Below are 26,174 nucleotides of genomic sequence, written 5' to 3' on the forward strand. Positions count from 1 at the left end.
AGGCAGACTGGGAAAGTTTTAACTTCATTTTTTCATAGATTATATAACAATTGATCGTTTATGAAATTGCTACCTAATTTCATTTTATTAGCTGTTTTTGCACTTTTTTTTGACAGGCAGAACAGAGAAATTCCATCATTGGAGAAGAATACAGATGGCCTCATACCATTCCATATGTACTAGACGACAGCTTGGGTTAGTAAACACCATAGAGTATCAATAACTAATGTCTGTCCCTGACTGAATATGATTACAATATTTTCAAGGGTAGATGCGTATGGTCTTTAAGTTTTTGTTTGTTTGTGGTTTTGGGTGGCCATGTGCATTTACTTAAAAAAAATAGACAATGGGGGTAAGGGATTTAGGAGAGTTATTTCTTAATGGGTAAAGATTTTCTGTTTGGGGTAATGAAAAATTTTGGAAATAGATGGTGCTGATGTTAGCACAACATTGTAAGCATCATTAATGCCATTGAGTTGTACACTTAAAACTGATTACAATGACAAAAAATATATTTATATATATAAATAATGATTAAAATGACAAATATATATGAATATAAATAAATATGTATATATATAATAGAGAGCGAGAGAGGCATCCTTGGGTGAAGCATATGGTTAAGCGCTCAACTGCTAGCTGAAAGTATGGCGGTTCAAACCCACCCAGAGGCACCTCAGAAGACAGGCCTGGTGATCTGCTTCTGAAAAGTCCCAGCCTTGAAAACCTTATGGGGCAGTTCTACTCTGCTCACATGGGGGTCACTATGAGTTGGAATTGGCTCAGTAGCAATCACCACCATCACCACTACCACTTACACACACACACACACACACATTAACCAAATTGAAAAATGAAAAGTAAGAACTTAAATGATTATGTCTGAAATACTTGCTGAGTTTTGATCAATATGGTAATTAAATCAACCAGTACATATTGAATGCCTATTCTGTGCCAGGTACCGTACTGGATGCCAGAAATACAAAAACAAAAGAGCTGGTCTTTATCTTAAAACAGGTTTTTCTCATATGCCCCGATTTAATGTAGGAATAACAAACAAAAAACAACCAACCAAACAAAACTTTGGGGACTGACATCATTTTACCAGCATTTGATTTTGCCAAGTAAGGAATTTAAAACAAGAGTCCAGGAAAGAATCTTTTAATACTAAAAATCAGAAGGATCTAATCTAGAATTAAAAACAGCTTTTATGTTGAAGAAATCTAACTATAATGGTCCTCATTTTTTCCGTAGACTGTTGAAAACAAATGTCACAGACCATCATCAGTTTAGGAACTGTTATGTAGATAACTTTTCCTTAAAGGTAATGCATTTCATTGCAGATTTAGACAAGTTAAAAACTAACTATAATAGAACTGAATAAACATGATGATTAGTGATATGGTCAAAGAGCTATGGGAGCACATTGAAGGGGCATTTCATTCAACCTAGATATAAAGGCATATCATTAGGGAGCAGGTGCCACTAGGCAGAAGAGCCACCACAAAGGTTGTACAAGTTGTACCCCATACATAGGTTTCTAGTAGAGGGCAAATGGGCTGAAATCCAGTTTGCCTTCTGCGTACCAAGGGGCATACGTTTCTTTGCATTAACATTTTGTTCACCCACTTACCAAGCCAACACACAGAGCGTCCCCAAGATGAGGTGCTTCTTTTTAATTTGCACAAAGGCACCATATGGGCTAATGTGGCCTCAGATAGTGAAGGAAGTATGTTCTAGGCAGATAGATCACTACGTGCAAAGGCATGGAGAAGGGAAAAACTGCTTAACTGGCATTTAGATTGGGAGTAGGGCAATAAAGAGGTGGAGCAGATAGGCAGGCTCCAGACTGGAGAGGAATTGAGTCTTTCCCTTGTTAAAGAGCTTGGTACGCATACTGATGGTTATGTGGAGCCGCCAAAAGCTTTTTTGTGGAAGTGAGGTTGTTGTATTTGCATTTTAGAATAATCGCTCTGGCTGGAGTATAGAAAGTGTATTATAATTGGGGTAAAAAGACAACAGGAAGATAAATTTGGAGGCTATTGAAGAAATTCAGGTAAGAAGTAAATTCATGTTTAGAACCCAGGATTCTCAGTGGTGATAGACAAGAGTGGATTTAGAGGAAATTAATAGATTTGGTGACTGACTGAAGAGGTCAAGGAAAAGGTAGGGTTTAGATAATGGGATGCTAGTGTCTAGGTTTTGGTTTTGAGTAACTGGGTGGATGGTAGTGCCTTTAACACCAATGGGGAATATATCTTGAGAAGAGTGGGGTAGAGAAGTGTAGTGAAATTTAGTTTTGGTGTTCAGAATTAAAATTCAGGGTCACCAAGGTGGAGATACCAAGTAAAGTGCTGGTATATGGGATGATCATTTAAAAAAAAAAAAGATCATTAGAGATAGAGAAATATTTGGGAGTTCTTAGGATGTAGTTGGTTAAAGCCATGGGTATGGATAAGCATCTCACACAGTGCCATGCACATAACAAATACTCCATAGATAATTGAATCTTACTGAATGACAGTCACTTGAGAAAATTGTGTTGAGTGAGAAGATGGCCAAGAATGAAATTCACACTGGGAGAACAACTTTTTGGGATTGGTACAGAAAGATCAGTTGATAGAAGTTATTGAGAAGGGAGGATTGGATTGGTCAGAAACATAGATGAAAAAACCAAAAATAAGGTAGAAAAAACAAAACAAAAAAGAAACCTGTTGCTGTCGAGTCGATTTCAACCCATAGTGACCCTATAGGACAGAGTAGAGCTGCCCCATAGGGATTCCAAGGAGCAGCTGGTGGATTCAAACTGCCAACCTTTTGGTTAGCAGCCAAACGCTTAACAACTATGACACCAAAGAAAACCAAGGGGGGAGTAATTAATGGAGTCAGTGTCTTAGCTATTTAGTGCTGCTACAACAGAAATACCACAAGTGGTTGGTTTTAACAAACTGAAATTTGTTTTCTCACAGTGTAGGAGACTAGAAGTCCAAATTCAGGGTGCCGTCTCTAGGGCAAGGATTTTTCTTTCTGTCAGCAGTGGAGGAAGCTCCTTATCTTTTCAGCTCTTCTGTATCCTAGTTCTTTGGAGATCTCCATGTGGCTTGGCATCTATCTTCCCCCCTCTCTGCTTGCTTGTTTAATCTCTTTTTTATCTCAAAAGAGATTGACTCAAAACATACCCTATGCTAATCTTGCCTCATTGACATAACAAAAGACCATTCTCAAATGGGATTACGACCACAGGCATGCCCAAGCCCAAGCCCAGTGCCCTTGAATCGATTCTGACTCATAGCGACCCTATAGAGGTTAGAATTTACAACACATATTTTGGGGGGACACCATTCAATCCATAGCAGTTAAAAACTATAAAGAGCTCAAGTAATATGAAGAGGGAAAGATGCTCACTGGCTTTTGCAATCAGGAAAGATCTAAAAGATTTTAGGTGTTTTTCTATTTTAATCTTTTTTTGTTTTAGAATTTATTTTATTTTTGTTGTCATTGAGAATATACAAAGCAGAACATACATGAATTCAATAATATCTACATGTGCAATTCAGTGACATCGATTACATTTGAGTTGTACAACCATTCTCATCTTCCTTTTCTGAACTGTTCCTCCCTCAATAACATAAACTCTTTGCCCCATATGTTTCCTATCTAATCTTTCAAGTTGCTGTTGTCAATTTGATCCCATATAGATAGATCATAAAAGAGCACAATTTTCAAGACAGACATTCTTTACTAGTTAAGCCAAACTACTGTTTGGTTTTAAGAAAACTTCAGGGGATATTTTTGGTTTGAGGTTTAAAGATTATCTCAAGGCAATAGTTCTGGGAGTTCATCCAGCCTCCATGGTTCTGGATTCCATGAGAATTTGAAATTCTGTTCTGCACATCCCCCCTTTTGATCAGGATTCTTTTATCGAATCTTTGTTCAAAGTGTTCAGTAGTGATATCTGAGCACCATCCAGTTTTTTTGGTCTCACAGCAAAGGGGGCAATTGTTCACAGAGGCAATTAGCCATACATTCCATTTGCTCCTCCTATTCCTGACTCTCCTTCTTTCTCTATTTCTCCAGGCGAATAGAAAAACCAATTGTTGTGTCTTGTTTTAATCTTTTGATCAAAACTTTTATACACTTGTCTTTTATATATTTCTTTTAAAAATTTTATTCTCCTAAGTGTATTCCATGGAAGACGTGTGAGCTTTAATTTGATTGTATCTCTTAGGTTATTTTTGTCATGTTTTTTAACCAAAGTTACCCTACCCTATATTACCCGATGAGCTTTATTTATTTGTCTGTAAAGAAAATTATAAAACTAGATAGTGAGTTCCTTGAGGACAGGACTAGTTTTCATCTTGCATATCTGAGGCTTAGCACAGTTCCTTGCACATAATAGGCAATTAATACATATTTGAAAAATAAACTGATAAACATATACATGAACGGAACACACTAGATGAAAATTTCAACCCAGATCTTACCATGCAAACTGTGCAAATTTTAAAAAGTTACAGTATTTTAAATTTTTGTTCTACTTTTTTTTACTTAACATGGTTGCATCTTTCCATGCTGTGCACTCTTTATAATATAATAAAAATAAAAATCTTAACGACCATTTCTTTTCATTTCTGTGATTTTGATTCTTATTTAGAAAATACTTTATCCCTGTGTAATGTAGAATTTTTTTTTTTTATTCAAAATAAGAAGAGTGTCCTCTCACGTCCCAGGAATTTACAAGATCTTGAAATGACTCAGAGCAATAGAATCACTAAGCAAGGTCATGCTTACATGTAGCAAAAGTAAGTAGCTATGAATGGTTTTCTGGCAGTGATTTCTGGAAAGTCCATTCAGGTGAGCCAACATGTAAAATTCTACCAGTAGGCTTTAGTCTTTCAGCTTAAACTTCAGGTGTTATTTGGCTGCCAGAGGCAACTCACCTGAAAGGGGTAACACTTCAGGTGGCCATTTATAGCTCCCAGTGAGTAAGTTACAATTCCTTGCTTGAGTGCCAAATTTTGGAGGGTTGGGTAAAAGGAAAGGAGCCCTGGTGGTACAGTGGTTAAAGTCCTTGGCTACTAACCAAAAGGTCAGTGGTTGGAACCTACCAGTCTCAGTGGGAGAAAGGTGTGGCAGTCTGCTTCCATAAAGATTTACAGCCTTGGAAACACTATGGAGCATTTCTACCCTGTCCTATAGAGTTGCTATATGTTGGAATCCACTGGACAGCAGTGGGTTTTGTTTGAAGTAAAGGAAGTGGGGATGGAAATAAAGATGGAAATAAAAGTCAAGGTGCTAAGAACCTGAAGGGACAAATGAGGGAAAATAATTCTGAGCAGCTGCTTGCTTAATTCCCAGGCTTGCCTTATCCTTCACGCCTAGGAAGTTAGATGATCCCAGGTAGAATTTTTCTGCATCTATGACACAAAGTTAGTTAAGGCCCTTGGTAAATAAACCGATTGCCGTTGAATCAATTCCGACTCATAGAGACCCTACAGGGCAGAGTAGAACTGCCCCACAGAGTTTCCAAGGAGCACCTGGTGGATTTGAACTGCTGACCTTTTGGTTAGCAGCCAAATACTTAACCACTCTGCCAGGAGGGCTCCTTGGTAAATAAGGATCTTATCTTGGTAGAAGGTTCTATGGTTTACAAAGCTTTCACATAGTTTCCTTATTTGATTGTCAAAACAATTCAATGTCAGGGTAGAAACGTCCTCCCTGGGCTTTGATAGAATGTTTAGGGTGCACCAGCGTTTTCCTTTTACATTCACTTCTAGAGTAGAGTTATGGGGGTTGGCATCATCATGCCTTATTTTAAGGAGGTGTTAGATTTGAAATAGTGATCCAAATGTGATATTTATAGTAGAGAAAATTTTAAAACAATTTAAATATTTGACACTACGGAATTACTTAAAATATGTTACAGACAATGCAGCCACTAAAATGATGAAGATAATACTTAATGATGAAGAAAGATTTTACTGATATATAGTAAAATATATAGTTTATAAAATATTATGTAGACTATGATTTCATTTTTTCTAAAATTATATGTATGTTATGTATATATTCATAACAGAAAAGGTCTGAAAAGGTAAGAATGGTTGATTATTCTTGGCTGTTAGTGTTTTAAGTGTCATCCTTTTGGTTTATATGTATTTTCTGCCTTATTTACAATGAAGGTGTATGAGTTGCATGGAATTGTGCAAGGTTGACCTCTGAATGTCTTTTATGGATGCATGGATTTTAGAACATCATCTATGTAAATCCTTCTCTTGACTTAGACCTGCCTTGACAGAGGGTTTCAGAGGAATCTTCCCCAATGTCTGGGCAACGGTCACTTAAGAAGGGAGGAAGGAAATGAACATTGAATAAATGGTCGTGTTCCTTGGAAACTCACATTCATTTTCTCTTCTTAGTTGTTTATACTCATAATGTTCCTGCAAAGTTGATTTACTTCCTCATTTAACTGAGGATTTAACACCAAAGCTCTAAAGACTAGGATAGGAAAGAACTTAGGTGTGTCTGGCTCCAGAGTACAAGCGCCTTCCTCCGCCATACTGTTTGCCCACCTCCCGGCAGGCCAGCATCTTTCACTGGTACCCAATCCCACTTGTGTGGTGTCTCCTTGTGTAGCTGATAGAGCCTCTCCCTCCAGATTCCCCCCAGAGCTTCTTTTCCTGCATTTCTTCGTGGCTTTCATGCCTCTGCTTTCTTTGAGCTCCATATCTATCTGTCCTGATAGCATCATTCTTTTCTTCAAAGCAGTGATTCTTCACCCTATTTTAGGCCTTGGATTAACTTGAGAATCTTTTTTGAAAGCTCTCCCAGAAAACGCACTTTACACACACACACACACACACACACTTACTCTGCATACTATTTCGGAGTATGCACGGGCTCTACCTACAATTTCAAGGTCCTCATATTAAAAGCCCTACTTAAAAAAACCCCTGTGGCATAGTGGTTAAGAGCTACAGCTGCTAACGAAAAGGTTGGCAGTTCAGATCCACCAGGCACTCCGTGGAAACCCTACGGGACAGGTCTTCTCTGTCCTATAGGGTCTCTATGAGTCGGAATGGACTCGACTGTAAAGGGTTTGGTTTTTGGTTGGTTTAATGCGTTTTGTAGCTTCTCTCATGAAGCATGTGATGAGGATTATTTATTTTGGTTTCCTGTGATCCAGTGTGTACCTTCTCTTAGGTAAGGAATGCCCTTTTTCTAGTTCTGTAATGCCCCTCTAATGGCTCCTGAGAGATAACTATGAAGGAGAGACAAAATAAGGGATCTTAAGATTAATCAAATGCTTACACATGATACTTGTTTAATTGGTACCGAATATTCAATTTTGTGAAAACAAAACACTGAATATTCCTGAAGGGACTAACTCAAACAGTATAACTCATGGCCTATTTTCATGATGAATTGCTCAGTGTGATTATTGTATTTAAGTATATTTTTGTTTGTTTTCTTTCTTCAGAAATGAATGCTAAAGGAGTGATCCTTAATGCATTTGAACGCTATCGCCTAAAAACATGCATTGACTTCAAGCCTTGGGCTGGAGAAGCTAACTATATATCAGTGTTCAAGGGCAGTGGGTATGTTGAAAAGTTGGTCTTCTAAGGGTTCTAAAGAGAGCTGTTGTGCCTGTCGAACTGCCCTAGGCTCTGACCTTTAACATGGGGGCTTCCCTTGCTGGTTACCAGAGAATAAAAGATGAGCTCAGTCTAGTTCCTCTAGCCATAAAATAAATAATATTTTCATACATGCAACCAGCCTACCAATGTCATTAAGATAAGGCGGGTGGAATCGATGCCATCTATCCCACAACCTTGTGAAGTTCAACCCATTTACAATTTACATGCTCTTTATTTCCCCCTTCAAGTAACGTCAGCCTAGTAAAGACCAAGTTCTTTAGAGAATGGTTGAATGGTAAGAATGGTTGATTTTTCTTGGGTGTTAGTTTTAAGTTTTCTTCTTTTTGTTTATATGCACTTTTTAACTTATTTACAGTGAACCTGTATTACTTGTGTGGCATTGTGAAAGGGTGAATTCTGAGTATCTTTTATGGGCACATGGATTACATATATATTTAACAATTCATAACTTGAGTGAAGAAGGTGACAGTGTTATCTACACCAAGCCCAGAAATTCTGAGTGGTTACTATCCTTATAAAATCCTTGTTAATGGGCATCAATGTACCAAGGACAACCTCAAAGACTTTGAAATTTTCAGGAAAAATCAGGACTAGTCTGATTGGGGCATGACTTGCTTCTGTGTAATATTTAGTGTTAGGACAAGCTCTCCAAAGATCATCTATCTGGGCGGGTTTTCATACCTCACCTGGGTTGTGAGAAAAGTACACAGTGTTCTGATATAAGAGTGAAGGCTCTAGGGAAGAAAACTAAGTGGACTAGACATTGAGGATTCTGCTCTGAAAAGTCAAACCTGCACCATAGTAACACTCTCTCCCCCTTCTCATGAAATTCTCCTGTAAGCTGCTGGTCTTCAGTGGGAAACAGGCATGTTGGGAAGCAAGATCTTTCCATTGGGACAAACTGTGACCGAATAGCAACGGTTCAACATGAGTTCCTTCACGCACTGGGATTCTGGCATGAGCAGTCGCGTTCTGACCGGGATGACTATGTCAATATCATTTGGGAGAGAATTCAGTCAGGTACACCTCTGCTGTTTTCTCACGCTTTTAGTTGAAGACTGAGTTTTTAAGCATATGCCCTCTCCTACCATCTGTACCAACTATTAATAATTGAAAAACTCTGATGTTTTGATGTCTTACTTCACTTAGCTGTAATCTAGTATGAGCTGTCAGGTGCCTTAAAGTTGTTCGGGCTCTGTCGTTGTTAGGTGCTGTCGAGTCTGTTTCAACTATAGCAACCCTATAGGACAGAGTAGAACTGCTCCATAGGGTTTCCAAGGAGTGGCTGGTGGATTTGAACTGCCAACCTTTTGGTTAGCAGCCGAGCTCTTAACCACTAAACCACCAGGGCTCCAGTACTTTTCAGCATGATGTAACCTTATAAATTGTCTATTTTAGTGTTTCCCAAAATGTGCTTTATGGAGTGCTGTCCAACAATATGGTCACAGGTGTTGTGTGGATTGGGATCTGTGGTCTATGAGTTTTGGAAATCTGGGTTACAAATTTAAACTTATGTTTCTTTAAATGACTGCACTGTTCAGAGTCTTTGCTACAATAACACAAATTGGGAGCATTTCCCAAAGAGATTTGACCATGGATTTTTGGGGGATATCTTGTGGGTCTGTTGTTCTATAGAACCCATGTCGGAAACACTGAAGTAGTGGAACAACCTGAACGTTGTGACTCCGTGTTCAAAGTTGCAAAGGTCTTAATAAAATGTATGAGTAGAGCTCATGTTTCCCACATTTTTTTCTGCAGCGACACTTAGCCTCCTGATCTGTCCTGCCTGGGTGGGGGGAATGATATTACTGTCAGTGAGAGGCACTGTGAGAACTGCCCTGTATTGATGCCCCTGACATCAAGTCTTGAAGACACAGCTCTCAGGCCTAGCAGGAAACTCGAAGATTCCTATGATAAGAGGAGCATTTGACTTTAATTCCTGGCTTCCCTCTTTCGGATTTCCAAAGACTTGTTTTTGATAGAAACTTCTGCCTACATTTGATAGAGGATTTATATACTTAGGAGATCAGAGCCACGTCATGTGTCCACAAAATCACCTGATTTCAAGCTGCCGTCAGTTGCCCACTACTGTGATGCTAAGCAGCCTGATAGCTTTTCTGAATACACTTGTTAAAATACACCTATACATATTCCAAACCAGTGGCTGTTGAGTTGATTCCAACTCATGGTGACCCCATGTGTGTCAGAGAGAATTTTGTGCTCCGTAATGTTTTCAGTGGCTGATTTTTGGGAAACGGATCAGGCCTTTCTTCTCAGGTCCCTCTGGATGGACTTAAACCTCCAACCTTTTGGTTAGTAGTTGAGTGCATTAGCCATTGGCTTCACTCAGGGACTCCACGAGTATTCCAGTAACCATGAAATCCTTGACTATGTCAATCCTTTCTAATGACTGTTGCTTACGTTGTCGTTCTCAGGTCTCATCCTACCACACCTCCCAAAGGTCCTCTTACTTTCTTCTCCATCTGCTGTCATTGTTCGCCAATGCCAAAGTTCCAACTTTGGGCTATAATGAAATCTTAGCTCTATGCTCTGTGAGATTGCTGATATCACAATTGTAAGGTTGAATATTATATGAAACACTCTTGAAATACAGTATATCAGTTGTAGCAAAGGTTATTCCACATGTATTACATTCTCCACTTTTAAGTTAACAAAATTTGGAGTAAGATAAGCTGAATTTCGTGAACGCCAAGTCATTAATTTTTTTTTCGTTTATCATTTAGGCAGAGAACACAATTTTAACACCTATAATGATCAGCAATCGGACTCTCTGAATGTTCCCTATGATTATACTTCAGTAATGCACTACAGCAAAACTGCATTCCAGAATGGGACGGAGCCAACCATTGTAACAAGAATCCCCGACTTCATGGATGTGATTGGCCAACGAATGGATTTCAGTGACTACGATCTCCTAAAGTTGAATCGACTGTACAACTGCTGTATGTGGCAGGTTCTCGGAAATGATTTCTATTTCCCTCAGCTATGTAGCAAGACGTTATGCTCTGTGACATTTTGCTGAGCATTACTGGGTTTTCTGAAAGAATAAATGTTTGATAGTCAGAAAAAAAAAAACAAAACAGAAGAGATCCCAATCTATAACTTGGAAGCAGCACTATTCTTCTCACAAGGTCTGACCTTCAGATCTAATAACAAATTGGGTCCTGTACAAACATGCCCAGACAGATTTTTGAAAAAAAAAATGAAGCAGTTACTAATTCAAACCTTGACATTGAGAACGGTTTTCAGCCAAAATGAGGTACACGATTGTAATATAAATGGGGCCAAATAATCCGGGTTGTGACTTTAAAATCTAAATGACTAGAGGACTGTAGACTCAAGTCTCTACCAATTTCTTGCTGTTGGTTGCTGTTGAGTCAATTCTGATTCATGGCCATCCCACATGTTACAGGGTAGAACTGCTCCACAGGGTTTTCTTGGGCTGTAACCTTAACAGAAGCAGATCACCAGGCCTTTTCTTCCACAGTACTGCTGGGTGAGTTAGATAATTAAAAAACAGACTTGGAGCAGATGGAAACCCTTGTGGTGTAGTGGTTAAGAGCTACGGCTGCTAACCAAAAGGTCAGCGGTGCGAATCCACTAGGTGCTTCTTGGAAACTCTATGGGGCGGTTCTACTCTGTCCTGTAGGGTTGCCATGAGTCAGAATTGACTCGACAGCAATGGGTGTTTTCCCTTTTTTTTTTTTGAGCAGATAGTTTATTCAGATCTATAGAGTTAATCCATCTCTTGGCAGTGATTCTGCAGATAATGAGGGTTCTTCAAGCCACCATCATCCAGAATCAGTGAGATGTTCCCTCTAATGCCACCCTGGCTTTCCTGGAACTTCGGTGATAAGCTCAGTTTCTTTTTTTTTTTAATAATAAAAAATATTTATTTATTTTGCTGTTGTTATTGAGAATATAAACAGCAAAACACACACCAACTCAACAGTTTCCACATATTCTGTTTAGTGACATTGATTACATTCTTCTAGTTGTGTAACAATTCTTATCCTCCTTTTCCAAGTTTTTCCTCCCCCATTAACATAAATTCACTGCCACCTAAGTTTCCTATCTAATCTTTGGAGTTGCTGTTGTCAATTTGATCCCATATACATAGTTCTTAAAAAAGCATAATTCTCAAGGTAGATTTATTTTACTAGTTAGGAAAAAGTATTTTTTGATTCTAAGAAGACTTCCAGGGATATTTTTGGTTGAGGTTTTAAAGGTAACCTCAAGGCAATAGTTTCAGGGGTTCATCCAACCTTCACAGCTCCATAAAGTCTGGATTCCATGAGCATTTGAAATTCTGTTCTGCATCTTCCCCCTTCTGATCAGGAATTTCTATGGAATCTTTGATCAAAATGTTCAGTAATGGTAGCCAGACATCATCATCCAATTCTTCTGGTCTCATGGCAAAGGAAGCAGTTATCCCTGGACGCAATTAGCCACACATTCTAGATAAGCTCAGTTTTTATTGCTTACATTATGTTGCAAGAATGTCAATAACTTTTTTTTTTTTTGCTTTTGTAGCCTCTTCCTTGAGCTTTATGGACTCATGCAATTTTGAACTGGAAAATGTGTGTGGTATGATCCAAAGTTCAGGGGATAGTGCTGACTGGCAGCGGGTTTCCCAGGTTCCTGGGGGGCCAGAGAATGATCACTCCAACATGGGCCAGTGCAAAGGTAACAGGAGTGAGGTCCTTCTTGAGTTGACACCCAGTGGCTCCAGCCTTTTCCTTTGCTATGAAAGACTAGGACTTTATTTGTAATTTCTCTGAGAATTATTAATGATAATCCATTAGATTGCTACAAAGGAATAGGTTCTGTGCCTTATAATAAGGACATGGTTTATTTCTTTGCCTTTCTTCTCTGAGTTTGTTTTTCTGGGAGTCAGAGCTGGGATCTGCGATGCCTCTACCAATAGATTCCCCTAGAGAAGAGGATGGCACCTTCTGGAAGGGCTCTTACTTCAGGGGTTGAGTGGGGTTGTTTTCTAGCAGTTTGTGGAAGACAAGGGACTCTCTCCATTGAACACCATTAGGCTGGGAATCATTCAGTTTCAGAATTTCAGATTGCGATTTACATGCCCCTATTTTTTTTTTATTACAAAAATACTTAAAATGAAGGCAAAAAGTACAATTTATTTACTTTTCTTCAGATGAGTATCCTTTTCCATTGTAATTTTGTTTTTAAATTAAATAGTCATCTATTTGGCTGAGTACTAAATTTTTATTTGGTCATTTCTGGAAGCAAATACATAAAGCTAGACTTCAGAATTTAGGGCCATTGCTTGATAGCTCCAATGATCTAGGCAGGGAACAATTCCAAAAAGATAAAAACAGAAAAATGAGTAGTCATGAATCAATTCCAACTTATAATGACCCTATAGGACAGAGTAGAACTGCCCCATAGGGTTTCCAAGTCTATATATCCTTATGGAAGCAGACTGCCTCATCTTTCCCCTGTGGAGTGGCTGGGTAGGTTTGAACAACCTACCTTTCAGCTAGCAGCCAAGTGTTTTACCACTGTACTACCAGGGCTCCTTAGGGGATGATTAGAGGGTGAAGTGAAGGAGTTCTGTTGGTGCAGTGATTAAGCACTTGGAGTTTGTTTTTTGACTTTAATAGAGAAGTAGGAGTTGGGGTTAAGGGGAGTGAGAACTTGGGGGGAAAGGGAGTACAGACCAGGTAGCTGACACCTTTTTCTGTTTTCAAAAGCTAATGGCTGTCTTTCACAAACTGCCTGCTTCTAGAACCATAGTTAAATGCCTAGTACAGTGCCCTGAGTATAGTGGGAACAAAGCAAATATTTGAAATAAGATAAGGAAAATGAATAGACACTCAAACCAGACTTGCTATCTCTGTGTGTCTTTAGAGTTGACTTAGAACTAGGCTGAGCTTTGCAAATAACAGAAGCAGAGAACTGGGAGGGACCTTTGAAATGACCTAGTTCAGTTATTCACAAATTTTCTTTATGAATATCATGTTTTAAACATTAAAATATGGGCCTCTCCTGATGGTTGCTATACTTCTAATATCTCCAAAGGCTGAGTTACTTTTTTTGGTCAGCTAAAGTCAAAGAATTTAGGGAGCACTAAAAAAAATGGGCAGGTCAGCAAAAGTCCTAGTTTCTGGATTAGAGTCTTTGTCCTGCCCTCAGCACAGTGTGTTTTTAGTCCTCTGGAAGCACTTACAAGCCTCTCTTTGAATCAAGCTTGGAAGACACCGATGCAAGAACGTACCTAGCGTTCAAGCCCCAATCCCCCTTTATGGCTTAATTTCCATTTTCCTTTTTCATGTTCTCGGAGGAGGGGACAGCTCTCTGTGGCATCTTGCTGGGGTAACTGTTCCCAGTTGGAGATGGACTAGGGTGGGGGACACTTGCAGGGGGTTCTTCACGCCATCTGCCTTTTGGTCCTGCTGTTAGGTATGACCTGAAGCCTAATTTCTGTAGCACATTAGCATTTTTCTTTTTTGGTTAGCATTTGATACTTAAGCTTACCGTACCTTTGTAGCTCACAGCAAGTGAAAGTAAGCAAAGGTCCATGCCCACAAGAAAACTCCTACTATTATAAGCAAACGTTTCATAATTTTTTTCATAAATAATAGATAGATTTGAGTTTTATTTTACTATACTGATCAGCTAGCTTTTCCAAATGCCAGACCTGTAGTTTAGACTTCGAAAGTTTCTACCTTGTGATTTATATATCAATGTTAGCTGGGCCATGGGTAAAGGATCTCAAACCACCACTGACAAATACGCATTCCAATACTCAGTATGTGTTTCTTCTCAATTCTGCTTTTGTCCTATTAACAGGTTCTGGTTTCTTCATGCATTTTGACAGTAGCTCTGTGAACGTGGGCGCCACAGCACTGCTGGAAAGTCGAATACTGTACCCTAAAAGAGGATTTCAGTGCTTGCAATTTTATTTATATAACAGTGGAAATGACAACGACCAACTGAACATCTATATCAGGGAGTATTCTGCAGGCAGTGTGAATGGTACTTTAACCCTTGTGGAAGAAATAAAAGGTACCTTTATCAACATTCTTATTAATTGCTTGGGTTCAGATCGTGGTAGTCTTAACTCTTTACTTAATGCCACAACTTACAATAGTGTAGGGGCTATGGACTCATTGCTTTATAGCTTAGAAGTTGATCCTCCTTATTTCATGCCTTGGTAGGGAAACTAGCAACAATGATCCTTTGTGTGCTGTGTTATATGACAGTCACTTAGGAAACTGTGGCTCTGTCTCTGACACTGTAGAGGTCAGTTCTTGGCAAGTAATAAAAATACAATGTGAGTTAGCTTAGACAAAATGGGAAAACTTACTGACTCAGAGTAACTGAATTGTGGAATGGATGAGGGAGGAACTGGCCTCAGGGGAGATGGGACTTGTCCCTGAACATTGTCAATGGCCTCTCTTTTTATCCCCCAATGGCTTTGTCCATAAGACTGTACTTTGGCTATTTCAACCCCCAGCTTATATCTTATCAGATGTGCCCACAGAGCGGAAAAGGGACTCTCCTTCTAATTTCTAACTTAAAAAATAAACCCCGGTGAAAGACTCTGATTGTCTTGACTTAAATGCAATTTCTGGAGCACTTCCAGGGTAGGGAGAGGCCTTCGGCCTTCGTAGAATCATGTGTCAGAGAGGTGGGTCATGTTGACCACGTATGCAAGCAGAAGATGAGGAGGAGGGGTTGTGGGTTGGCAAATATATTGCTGTCTGCTCCACACGTAAGTAGAGCACGGAGTACTCATGAGTTAGATGCTGTGGTTTGCTCATCCGTCTCTGGGAAAGGGTGACCTTTCTGGGAAACAACTAGATTAGCATCCAGTATTCAAGGGCACAGTCTGATCCCACAGAAGTGCCTTGAAATAAATGGACCTGGCCTGGAGGAGTGAGAAAACTATACCTCAGATCTGTAGGTATCAGTAACTGTTGGATAATCATTTGTCCATGAAGGTTAGAGCTCTAATGCTGATTTGCAGTTGGTTCATTGTCTTTTGTCTTGTTTGAAATAATAATAATCACTGTTTTACAGAAATACCCATTGGGAGCTGGCAACTGTACCATGTAACACTGACAGTGACCAACACATTTAGAGTGGTGTTTGGAGGAATCAGAGGCTCTGGTGCATCGTCGGGTGGTCTGTCTATTGATGACATAAATCTTTCAGAAACACGGTGCCCTCATCATATCTGGCATATAAAGAATTTCACACAGTTCATTGGCAGCCCAAATGGAAAACTATATAGCCCTCCATTTTATTCTTCTAAAGGTTATGCCTTTCAGATTTACTTGAATCTAAACCATTCGACTGATGTCGGGATATATTTCCACTTGATCTCTGGAGCCAATGATGATCAATTACAGTGGCCGTGTCCTTGGCAACAAGCCACGATGACACTCTTGGATCAAAATCCTGACATTCGGCAGAGTATGTCCAATCAGCGGAGTATAACTACAGACCCATTTATGACCATTGGTTCGTGACTCATTTTCTTTATTGCTGATACATGTTCATTCCTCTGGGAGGGGTGGATGATATGAGAATGGGAGACTGCACAGCCAAGTACCTAGGGAACTTTGAGCCCAAAATCTTAGAAACAGAAGATATTTAGAGGGAGAGTTTCAGAAGTTGTAGATAGAGTCTCCCAGGAAGAAGAAAGTCAGGAATGTCAGCAAGGACTCCGAGAAATCCAAAAGAAGATATTGACTATATTCCTGGGACTTGAGAACCATACCTGGATTCCAAGTGTTGGGCTAGGATTGTTAGTTTTAGAGTCTAAAGGACCTGGGGTCAGATTCAAGGTTTGTTCTTCACTAGCTAAGTGACCCTAAGCAAATCATCTCTTAGTATCCTCAGCTGTAAAACTGAGCAGTAATAACAGCCCCACAGGTTTGTCATGAGAATTAGGTCAGCTCAAGTATGGAAGCTTGTGGAAGGGCCTGGTACAGACAGGCTTGCAGATTATGAGTTCTCTTAACTCACGCTTTTCTGGTCATGCCACTGGGGTTGTCAAAAATGATTCAGCTCTTGTAGCAGGGAATGTTTTTTGATCAGAAGGAAGATGTTGGGCAGGTGCCCTGACTGGAGTACTGAGAAGGGTGTGGGAATGGATTATAACTACTTATGAAAGAGTTCTGGAGGACTAGCCAATGGTGATATCATTCCTAGTCTTTCCAGCACCCAAAAGGAGCGTTGCCCAGAAAGTAATGATCACATTTCTAATTTTAATAATCTTTTGCCCTCTGGGAACCTAATAAAAAATGGCAAGCTGAATATTATTGCCAAGTCCAAATCCTGTATATTAAAAGGGTGGACCCAAGTGTCAGAAAAAACAAACTTAATCTGATGGGAAAAAAGAATATTCTCAGAAGGAATAGAATTGTAGGGATTTGACACTCAGAATTTATTCATTTTTTTAAAAAACATTTCTCACTGAATGACATTTAGAAGGGTTCAGGGTTGGGTGGGTCATCACCTTTTCCCAGAAGCAAAGCTTCTTACAGTCTTCTCCTAAAGGACTTTGGTGAATAATTCAGTTAATGAGATAAAATGTTAAAAACCCTCTCAAAACATATTGCTTTAACTCAGGTAAACGCAATATCTATAGCTCAGAAGGCCACTAAGGAATACTTCTCATGGGCAGGGCAATTTCTACACTGGTCATTCAATATAGATGTGATATCCCCACCTAGGAAACTTTGGGTACCTCCCCACTCAAATTCCAGAGTATGGTCCCTCCTGCCAGACAATCTTATTTCTTTTAGGACAGTATAAATGAACAAGCCTCAGTGATTTGCCAGGGAATACATCACGGGTCAATAGCAATCATTTAATTATTTGAGCTCCATCCTAATTGTGTTTCACATTGCCTGTTCTTTTCCTACCACTGAAAGCTATAATGATACTAAACACAATCCATTAATATAAATTGCTTTTTCAGATAATGGAATCTATGTTTGGGACAGACCTTCCAAAGTGGGAAGAGTGGCTTTTTTCACTAATGGAACTCAGTTTAGAAGAGGTATAGGCCTTGGAACCAGTGTCTTTATAACCCACGAGAGGCTGCAAAGCAGAGATTTTATAAAAGGAAATGATGTTTACATCCTTCTGACAGTGGAAGGTATGTCAATAAAAATAGCTTTACATAAGCGATTCTTTTTGTTGTGGCCATTGATTACTTTCTGTGTTCTTCTGTGTTCCAATTTTAGGTATCTTAGATAGGGATGTGGGAGGAAATGGGCATGAGTGATTTTTGAGGAATATGAATCATTAATAATATGAAAACAATTTAAATTGAAACAGTGAGGCTCCCAGGATAAAGGATTTTATTACCACCACACGGAGCAGTAGAAGGCAACCTTTAGGCTGGAAAAGTTTAGAACTAAATTAAAGGACTCTATGGCTATTATTGGAAACCCTGTCGAGTAGATAGCACTATTTTGTTTTGTATGGCTATTATACTCTAGGATTAAAAAAATTCTGAGAATTCCAGAAATAAAAATGTCACACAAGCACATGAAATTAAACTGGAAATGGCCTGTATTTATGGTTTTTCAAAAAAGATATATCTATAGCTATATAGTATGTAATTTATTTTATATATAATATATATTTCGACTACTAACTCAACTCAACCACTAACCAAAAGGTTGGCAGTTCAAACCTGCCCAGAAGCACCTTGGGAGAAAGGCCTGGCGATCTGCTCCCAAAAGGTCATAGCCTTGAAAACCCTATGGAGTGCAGTTCTGCTTGGCACACATGGGGTTGCCATGAGTTGGAATCTACTCTGTGGCAACTGGTTTGTTTTTTAATATATCCCTTGGCAGTACTAGGATTTGTCTGTTGTCTTCTAAAATCACTCATGGCAGCCAATAAGTACATTTTTCAGCAATTCTTGTGGTTTCCATGTTTTATGTGGTACAGTTTTAACTCATCTACCGTTAAAGATCCACTTCCCCATAACACCAACCCACTGCTATTGAGTTGATCCCAACTCACAGTGACCCTATAAGTCAGAGAAGAACTGTCCCATAGGGTTTTCAAGGCTGTAATCTGTACGGAACAGGCTGCTACGTCTTTCTCCTGTGGAGTGACTGGTGTGTTTGAACCACTGGCCTTTTGGTTATCGGCTGAGCGCTCAACCTCTGTGCCACCAGGGCTCCTTAAAGATCCACTTATATCTCAGTAAACTATCCATTTGTGATGGAAGATGGCACAATAAAAATCCATGAAATGTTGACCTTCAGTGCTAACTACGGTAAAGCTAGATTGTACTTCTTGGAACAAATTATTCAGGAATAACTTTTGTAGAGGGATAAAAACATTTTTTGAAGTGGAGAGAAAGTTACAAATTCATCAGTTCTGTTTGGTTCTATTTTGACCAGAAATGACATAAAACACTGCAGAGAACATAAGCCTGGCTGTCAGGGGCCTGGTGTTTTGCTCCAAACCTCAACCAACTAGCTTCACCAAGCAAAAGACCATTGACTTTGGGAAAGGCCCCTCAACTGCTTTACATGTGAGCTTTGGTTTTCTTCTTTGTACCTTGAGGGTTGGTTTCAAGTGCTTTGGCCCCTTGGAACTCCAACAGCCCAGAAAGCATGTCTTTCCAGGAAGGTTGTGGTTAGGCCGTAGCTCCAGCAGGCTGGCCCAGCTTCCCTTTGCCTCTAAATGTCAACCTGCCTACATATTACAGTGAAACCTGTGAGAGCTGGAACTCGACGGGACTGCCTTATTTTTTGGAGTCTTTCAAGTTTTTCACCTTTGACAGGATGCAGTCTTACCACTTTTCTATTGCTCTCTATTGGAGAAAATATTTGAGTTTTCCTTCTCTAACAGCTTTCTGCCTTACACAGGTTTTACCGTACTTCACCGCCTATGAATGCTGCTGAAGTAGGCTTCAGGGTTACCTAAATATCTCACATACCTGAAACTTGAACATCTTCTATTTTGAAACTTAATGATCGAATGTTTTTTATAGCAAAAGCTGACTTGCATCCCTGCTCTTCCCCGCCCTCTTTAGACATATCCCACCTTAATTCTACACAAACGGAGCTGACCCCAGGCTCTACCACCAAGGACCTCTGTGCAAACATCATCTGTGAGAATGACGGCATCTGCACTGTCCACAATGACAAAACCGAGTGCAGGTAATGGGGTCACTGAGATGAGATCTCTGCATTCTTTTGTAGAAATCTTATCATTCACACAATGGGTGGTTAAATACTGATATTTCATGGGAAGGAAATCCCTCTATCAAACCATTCATAGACTATTTTTTGATTTCCATTCAGAACTGAGCATAGCCACCAGAACAGTGAAATAATTTATGGAAAAAAAAATAGCACATTACATTCTAATTGCCTGAAAAAGTCCTCTTTACATTACATTCTAATTATCTGAAATATTCCTCACAAGTTACATATCTTATTAAATTCTCACCATAGTCTGGTGCCATAAGTGCACCTGATCCCATCTTCCAAATGAAGAGTTATAGACTGAATTATGGCCTCCCAAAACATGGTGTTGAAGTCCTAACCCCTGTACCTGTAAATATGACCCTGTTTGGAAATAAAAGGTTTCTTTGTTATGTTAATAAAGTCATAGAGAGGGTCCTGAACCTAATCCCTTCCAAGGACAGGTAGTCCCTGATTTACAGTTGGGTTCCATTCAGCTGTAATTTGGTTCTGACATAAGTCAAATACCTCATTTTTTTTTTTTTTTTGAGCTTTCATTATTATTGCCTTTTATTATCAGTACCTTTATAAATGTGATCTTTATTTGTCTTTGGGTGTTGGAAACATCACATATAAACTTACAGATATATTTTAATACATGTTGGTGCTGTTGTTGTCAGGTAGTGTCAAGTCGGTTCCAACTCATAACGACCCCATGTACAACAGAACGAGACACTGCCTGGTCATCCTTGCCATCTTTGCTATGCTTGAGCCCACTGTTGCAGCCACTGTGTCAATCAATCTCCTTGAGGGTCTTTCTCTTTTTTGCTGACCCTCTACTTTACCAAGCATGATGTCCTTCTCCAGGGACTGGCCCCTCCTGATAACATATCCAAAGTACTTGAGACAAAGTCTCACCATTCTTGCTTCTAAGGAGCATTCTGGCTGTATTTCTTCCAAGGCAGACTTTTATTCTTTGCCAACACCATAATTTGAAAAGCGTCACTTCTCTGGTCTTCCTTATTCATTGTCCAGCTTTCGCATGCATATGCGGCGATTGAAAACACCATGGCTTGGGTCAGGTGCACTTTAGTTTTTAAAGTGACATCCTTGCTTTTTAACTATTTGGAAAAGGAGGATGAGAATGGTTGCACAATTCAAAGAATGTAATCAATGTCACCGAATTGTACATGTAGAAAGTGTTGAATTGGTTTGTGTTCTGCTGTGTATATTTTCAACAACAACAACAACAACAAAATAAAGTAAATTATATATTAAAAAAAGAGCAGACAAGACACAGAAACACATAGGGGAAGACAGATACAGTATGAAGATACGTCTACAAGCAGGCAGGAAATGCCTGGGGCTACAGAAGGGGAAAGAGCCAAGCGTCTTTCCCTAGAGCCCACAGAAAAAGAGGGAACCTAGCTATGCCAACACCCTGAATTCATAGTCTTAGCTTCCAAAACTGTGAGACAATAAATTCCTATTCTTTAATGCTACCCACTTGCAGTGTTTTTTGTTAAATCAGCACCGGGAAATTACGACACTTATGCTATCTCCTTCTCCTACTTTGGGGCTGGTATTTTAATACCAGATTAGGAGTAATTCTGGGAGTCCCTGGGTGGTGAAAACAGTTAAGTGCTTGACTGGTAGCTGAAAGGTTGGTGGTTTGAATCCACCCAGAGAAGAAAGGCCTAGCCATGTGCTTCTGAAAGGTTACAGCCTTGAAACCGTGTGGAGCAGTTCTACTCTGCCCACACGGGGACATCATGTGTTAGAATCAACTGGACAGCAACTAACAACAACAAGAGTAATTCCATTTTCCATTCCATTGTCCCTGTCTGGTCTCCAGGTGCTAGTCTAACAGTTTTCTCCAGTCCAGAGTCTGTGAAATAGTTCAATATGCCAGTGACCTAAATGTTTACCAACACTTTTCACTGTGAAGATTTTCAGATTTAAATTTCAGTTCATAACCTTAAGTCATGTTCTTAAATGTGTAGGTGTCCATCAGGGGAAGACTGGTGGTACATGGGAGAAAGGTGTGAAAAGAGAGGCTCAACTCGAGACACTGTTGTTATTGCCGCTTCTTCTACTGCCGCTGTGTTTGCCCTGATGTTGATGGTCACCCTTGTCAGTGTCTATTGTACCAAGAAGAAATATCATAAAAAGACAAGTTCAAAAACAGCAGATGAGAATCCAGGAAATGTAAGTGTGCCTGGTATTTGCTTATTCAAAAGCTATTGATGAAATTCTATGGAGAAGTGGGACATTTATGTGTGTGTGATTTTATTGTGATTATATATATGTATATATATATCTCATTGCTGTTGAGTCGATTCTGACTCATAGTGACCCTATAGGACAGAGTAGAACTGCCCCATAGAGTTTCCAAGGAACGCCTGGTGGATTTGAACTGCCAACCTTTTGGTTAACAGCTGTAGCACTTAACCGCTACGCCACCAGGGTTTCCATATATACATGTATAGAGAGAGAGAGAGCGAGCCCTGGTGGCACAGTGGTTAAGAACTCAGGCTGTTAACTGAAAGGTCGGCAGTTGGAATCTACCAGCAGCTCTTTGGAAACTCTACGGAGCATATATATATATATAAATAAAGAGGAAGACCCTCAATGAGATGGATTGATGCAGTGGCTGCAACAATGGGCTTAAGCATAATAATGATTTTGAGGATGGCACAAGACTGGGCAGTGTTTCGTTCTGTTGTACATAGGGTCGCCAAGAGTCCAAATCAACTCAACGGCACCTAACAACAACATATATATATATATAACATAAAAGTTGTCATTTTAATCATTTTTAAGTGTACAATTCAACGACACTAATCATATTCACAGTGGTGTGCAACTATCATTGTTATTTCCAAAATTTAGAAGTAGGATATTTTTAACACACATTTTTTTTTTTTAAAACTTCCTCTCCATTTCTTCTGCTTGGGACAACTGATTTGAGATGATAAGTTTCTGCCACCTTCACTATAAACCAATAGCTCTTAAATTAGGGTCCATGGGAGGCTCTTGGGAGAGTTCATTGCTCTCCTGGAATCGTAACCAAAATTGGATACAGAAGTACGTTTATTCTGGAGTGAGAGTCTGTGACTCTCCTGAAAGGCATAACTGATTTTGCGTATGGATTCCAACCTTCCCGGTAGAGGGAGAAGTGATCTGTGTTTTCGTTCAAAAGGTCTTTCAGTGATGGCTGAGCTCAGGATTGTAGGAAGTGTGTGCAGGCATGTTTGGGAAGCTTTTCCATTAAAAAAGGGTGCAACTAATTCATCTGAGTAACTAAGTTTGAGAGAAGATTTTCACGTAGAGAGTTTTAAGTTTTGCCTCAGAAAAATCTCTAAAATGGCATAGACTTTTAAAACTGCCCTGTCTCTGTCTCTAGCTGGGTTCTCCTGAGAAGCAGACTCTGAGATGGATATTTGCATGTGGCAGGCTTATTGGAGCATGTTCTCGGAACAACCCCTGTAGGGTGCGATTGAACTCTGATGCATCTGCAGCGGAGGCCTCAGCCTCTGATTTGAGGCATGGGGGCTGGGCCCTTGTACTCCCTACATCAGCAGTCATTGGACGGGGACTGCCTCCCAAGAAAGTTGTAAAATTGGGAAGGCAGTGCCCTTTAGGGAGAGGGCATTGTCTGCATGAGAACCTTCGTCCTGAGGGGCAGGACTGAGCAGTGGACCTCAGCACCCACTGCATACTCCAGAGTGGAGAACACAGGCTTTCTTATGCAGATTCATTTTCTCACTCATGAAAGAGCGCAGAGAAAATGGCATAAAATTTGAATGTTACTTAAAAGTGTAACTTTAAAGTTCTTCCAACTTTATTTCATCCGAAATAGAGTCTCTGAAAATGATTAGTGAGACTAAAGAAAAAAGATGCCCAATTAAAATATACCCAGTCCTTACTTATTGACCTGGTTAGGTTCCAAAGACGAGGTTGTTATGTGAAAATTGGCGTTATGTGAAAACGTAGGATGACATCAGATCACAAAATGGAAGATGACTACATCATTACATAACTGTCAAATCACATCATTACATAACTGCCAAACCACTGAGAATCATGGCCCACCCAAGCTGACACATAACCTTAGCCATCAGGGCCAGTGTTACTCTTGTTTCACACCTTGGCGTTTGTGACTGCCAGGCATAAGTCATTAACATGCAAAATAGTAGGGTAATAGATTTTTTACTGTTGTCATAAATGTGAAATCTTGGATAACGAGATAGTCGATAAATAAGGAGCAGGTGTAAATCTAAAAATTAAAGTACTGCAATTAACTAAAGTGAGAGAATATTTTCTTAAGAAAAACTATTATTCAAGGCATACTATATTTCAAAGTTAGGATTTTAAAAATGAACAGCCTGGCATCAAGTTGCTAAATTTGTTTGCAAAGTCAATAGATAGACAGTGATGAGCAAAGGGGTTCAGGTAGGAAAGGTGGGGCAGTGGTTAGGGAGGAGAGGACCAATTGGATGCATGGCACTTGCTAGGATAAACCAGTTGCCATCAAGTTGATTCCAACTCGTGGTGACCCCATGTGTGTCAGAGCAGAACTGTGCTCCATAGGATTTTCAATGGCTGATTTTTGGAAGCAGATCAGCGGGCCTTTCTTCTGAGATGCCTCTAGGTGTACTTGAACCTCCAAACTTTTGTTTAGCCACTGAGCGCATAAACTATTTGCACCACCCAAGGACTCCTCTTGCCAGAATATTCCCTTTGGAAACTAGGAAATTTAAGAGCTAATAACAGGGCTCTGACTTAGCGAGTAAAAATTGAAAGAAATTAAGGAAGATGATAAAGGAGAGAGAGAGGAGGGGAGAGAAAGAGGCCAAGTCAGTAAAGGGGGTACATGGTAAGGTAGGTGAATACACACACACACACACACACACGCATGCACACATGCACACACATACACACCACAACAACCACCGTAATACTACAACAGGACTGTTTGCCTCATCAGAGATTCCCTCAGACAAGGACTTGACTTAGATTTTCTTCGGTCTAGACACTTCTGCAGTTCATTTACTGATAACAGATCCTCCAGAGATTTAATTCGTATCTTAAATCAGAATAGCCTTCTCTCTGGGGCCAAGCGTGTGCCCACCCTAATGTTTCAGTGTCGGAATAGTGTAAGCCCACAGGCCGGGGCATCCGCCTGGAGGCTGCAGGGGATGCTGGTGCGGGGCCACCTGCCAGCTGGGAGGGATGCCAGGAGACGCTGATGGGGACTTCATTTAAAACTTAGACTGTTACATTGTGATCCATTTACATGACAGCTTTTAAATTTAGAAATTAAGTCATCAATTGTTCTTTCCCCTTTTAGCAACACGCTTTTTGAAGATTAACTCGTCAGCCAGCAAGTGAAATTAAAAAGGATTCTTCATCATGGATTTCACCTAAAATATATTAAACCATGAGAAATGCAGTTTTAAATATTTGCCATTGTCGCAATCTTCTAAAAATGGACCTTCTCAGTAAATAACTGGATTACTATAAATCAGCATTTTGGTAAAAGTCAAATTGGTGAAATTGTGGATGTTCTTTTTAAATACGTTACTAAAATGTGACAAATGTTAATTTATTAAAGGTTAATTGTAACTGGAACCTGAAGCCATGTCAATAAACTTGTTCTCTGTGACAGTAAAATCTGTTGATTTTTTTTTTTAATGAGGGAAAGCAATTCAGTCTACTCTGAAGTAAAATATTGTCTATAAAGGGGAGAGCAATAGTTAGAGTAGGTTTTTCAAATTACTAACCCTTCCACTATTTGGGGAGCAAGTGTAGTGGCCTCACAAGTGACCCACAGAAACTATTGGAAATACCCAATGGGAAGGTCCTTCCGTGTGGAATCTCAGCAATTCCAGTGCTGTCCTGTCCTGAGGTAGTGACAATGGGACAGTTCTCTTTCCCTCTGCAGATGTCTGTGCTTCTCTCCAAAACATGCTCACTCTCCTACTTTAAATTTTCTTACATAATTTCTTTGATATGTGACAATCAACGAGAAAAGTTTGAACTACTAGAGCAGCGGTTCTCCAACTGTTAGGTCTCAGGAACCATTACACTCTTACAAGTTGTTGACAACCTCCAAAGCACTTTTGCTTTTGTGCATTACATTTATCAGTATTTACTTTCATATAGATGGAATAATTTCTAGGAAATTAAAAATATGTGCTTATTAATTCATGAAAAACAATAAGCCTATTACATGTCAACAAATAATTTTATAAAAAGTAACTATGTTTCCAAAATGAAAGTTAGTGAAAAGAAG

General features: G+C 39.6%; 1 protein-coding gene across 1 annotated transcript in view; it reads left to right on the top strand.

Annotated features, from left to right (window-relative positions):
* MEP1B (meprin A subunit beta) overlaps positions 1-23,570 on the top strand; it is a 36,657-nt gene extending 13,087 nt beyond the window's left edge. Inside the window, exons 5-15 of the mRNA XM_049901346.1 lie at positions 117-195; positions 7,481-7,598; positions 8,500-8,678; positions 10,403-10,621; positions 12,213-12,365; positions 14,499-14,714; positions 15,732-16,175; positions 17,641-17,820; positions 19,723-19,849; positions 21,880-22,084; positions 23,283-23,570. Coding sequence (XP_049757303.1) covers positions 117-195; positions 7,481-7,598; positions 8,500-8,678; positions 10,403-10,621; positions 12,213-12,365; positions 14,499-14,714; positions 15,732-16,175; positions 17,641-17,820; positions 19,723-19,849; positions 21,880-22,084; positions 23,283-23,570 — 2,208 coding nt within the window. The remainder of the gene's footprint in view (positions 1-116; positions 196-7,480; positions 7,599-8,499; positions 8,679-10,402; positions 10,622-12,212; positions 12,366-14,498; positions 14,715-15,731; positions 16,176-17,640; positions 17,821-19,722; positions 19,850-21,879; positions 22,085-23,282) is intronic.
* Positions 23,571-26,174: the final 2,604 nt, after the last annotated feature.

This window comes from Elephas maximus, chromosome 11 (genome assembly GCF_024166365.1).
Source record: "Elephas maximus indicus isolate mEleMax1 chromosome 11, mEleMax1 primary haplotype, whole genome shotgun sequence".
In the NCBI taxonomy this organism is placed as follows: domain Eukaryota; kingdom Metazoa; phylum Chordata; class Mammalia; order Proboscidea; family Elephantidae; genus Elephas; species Elephas maximus.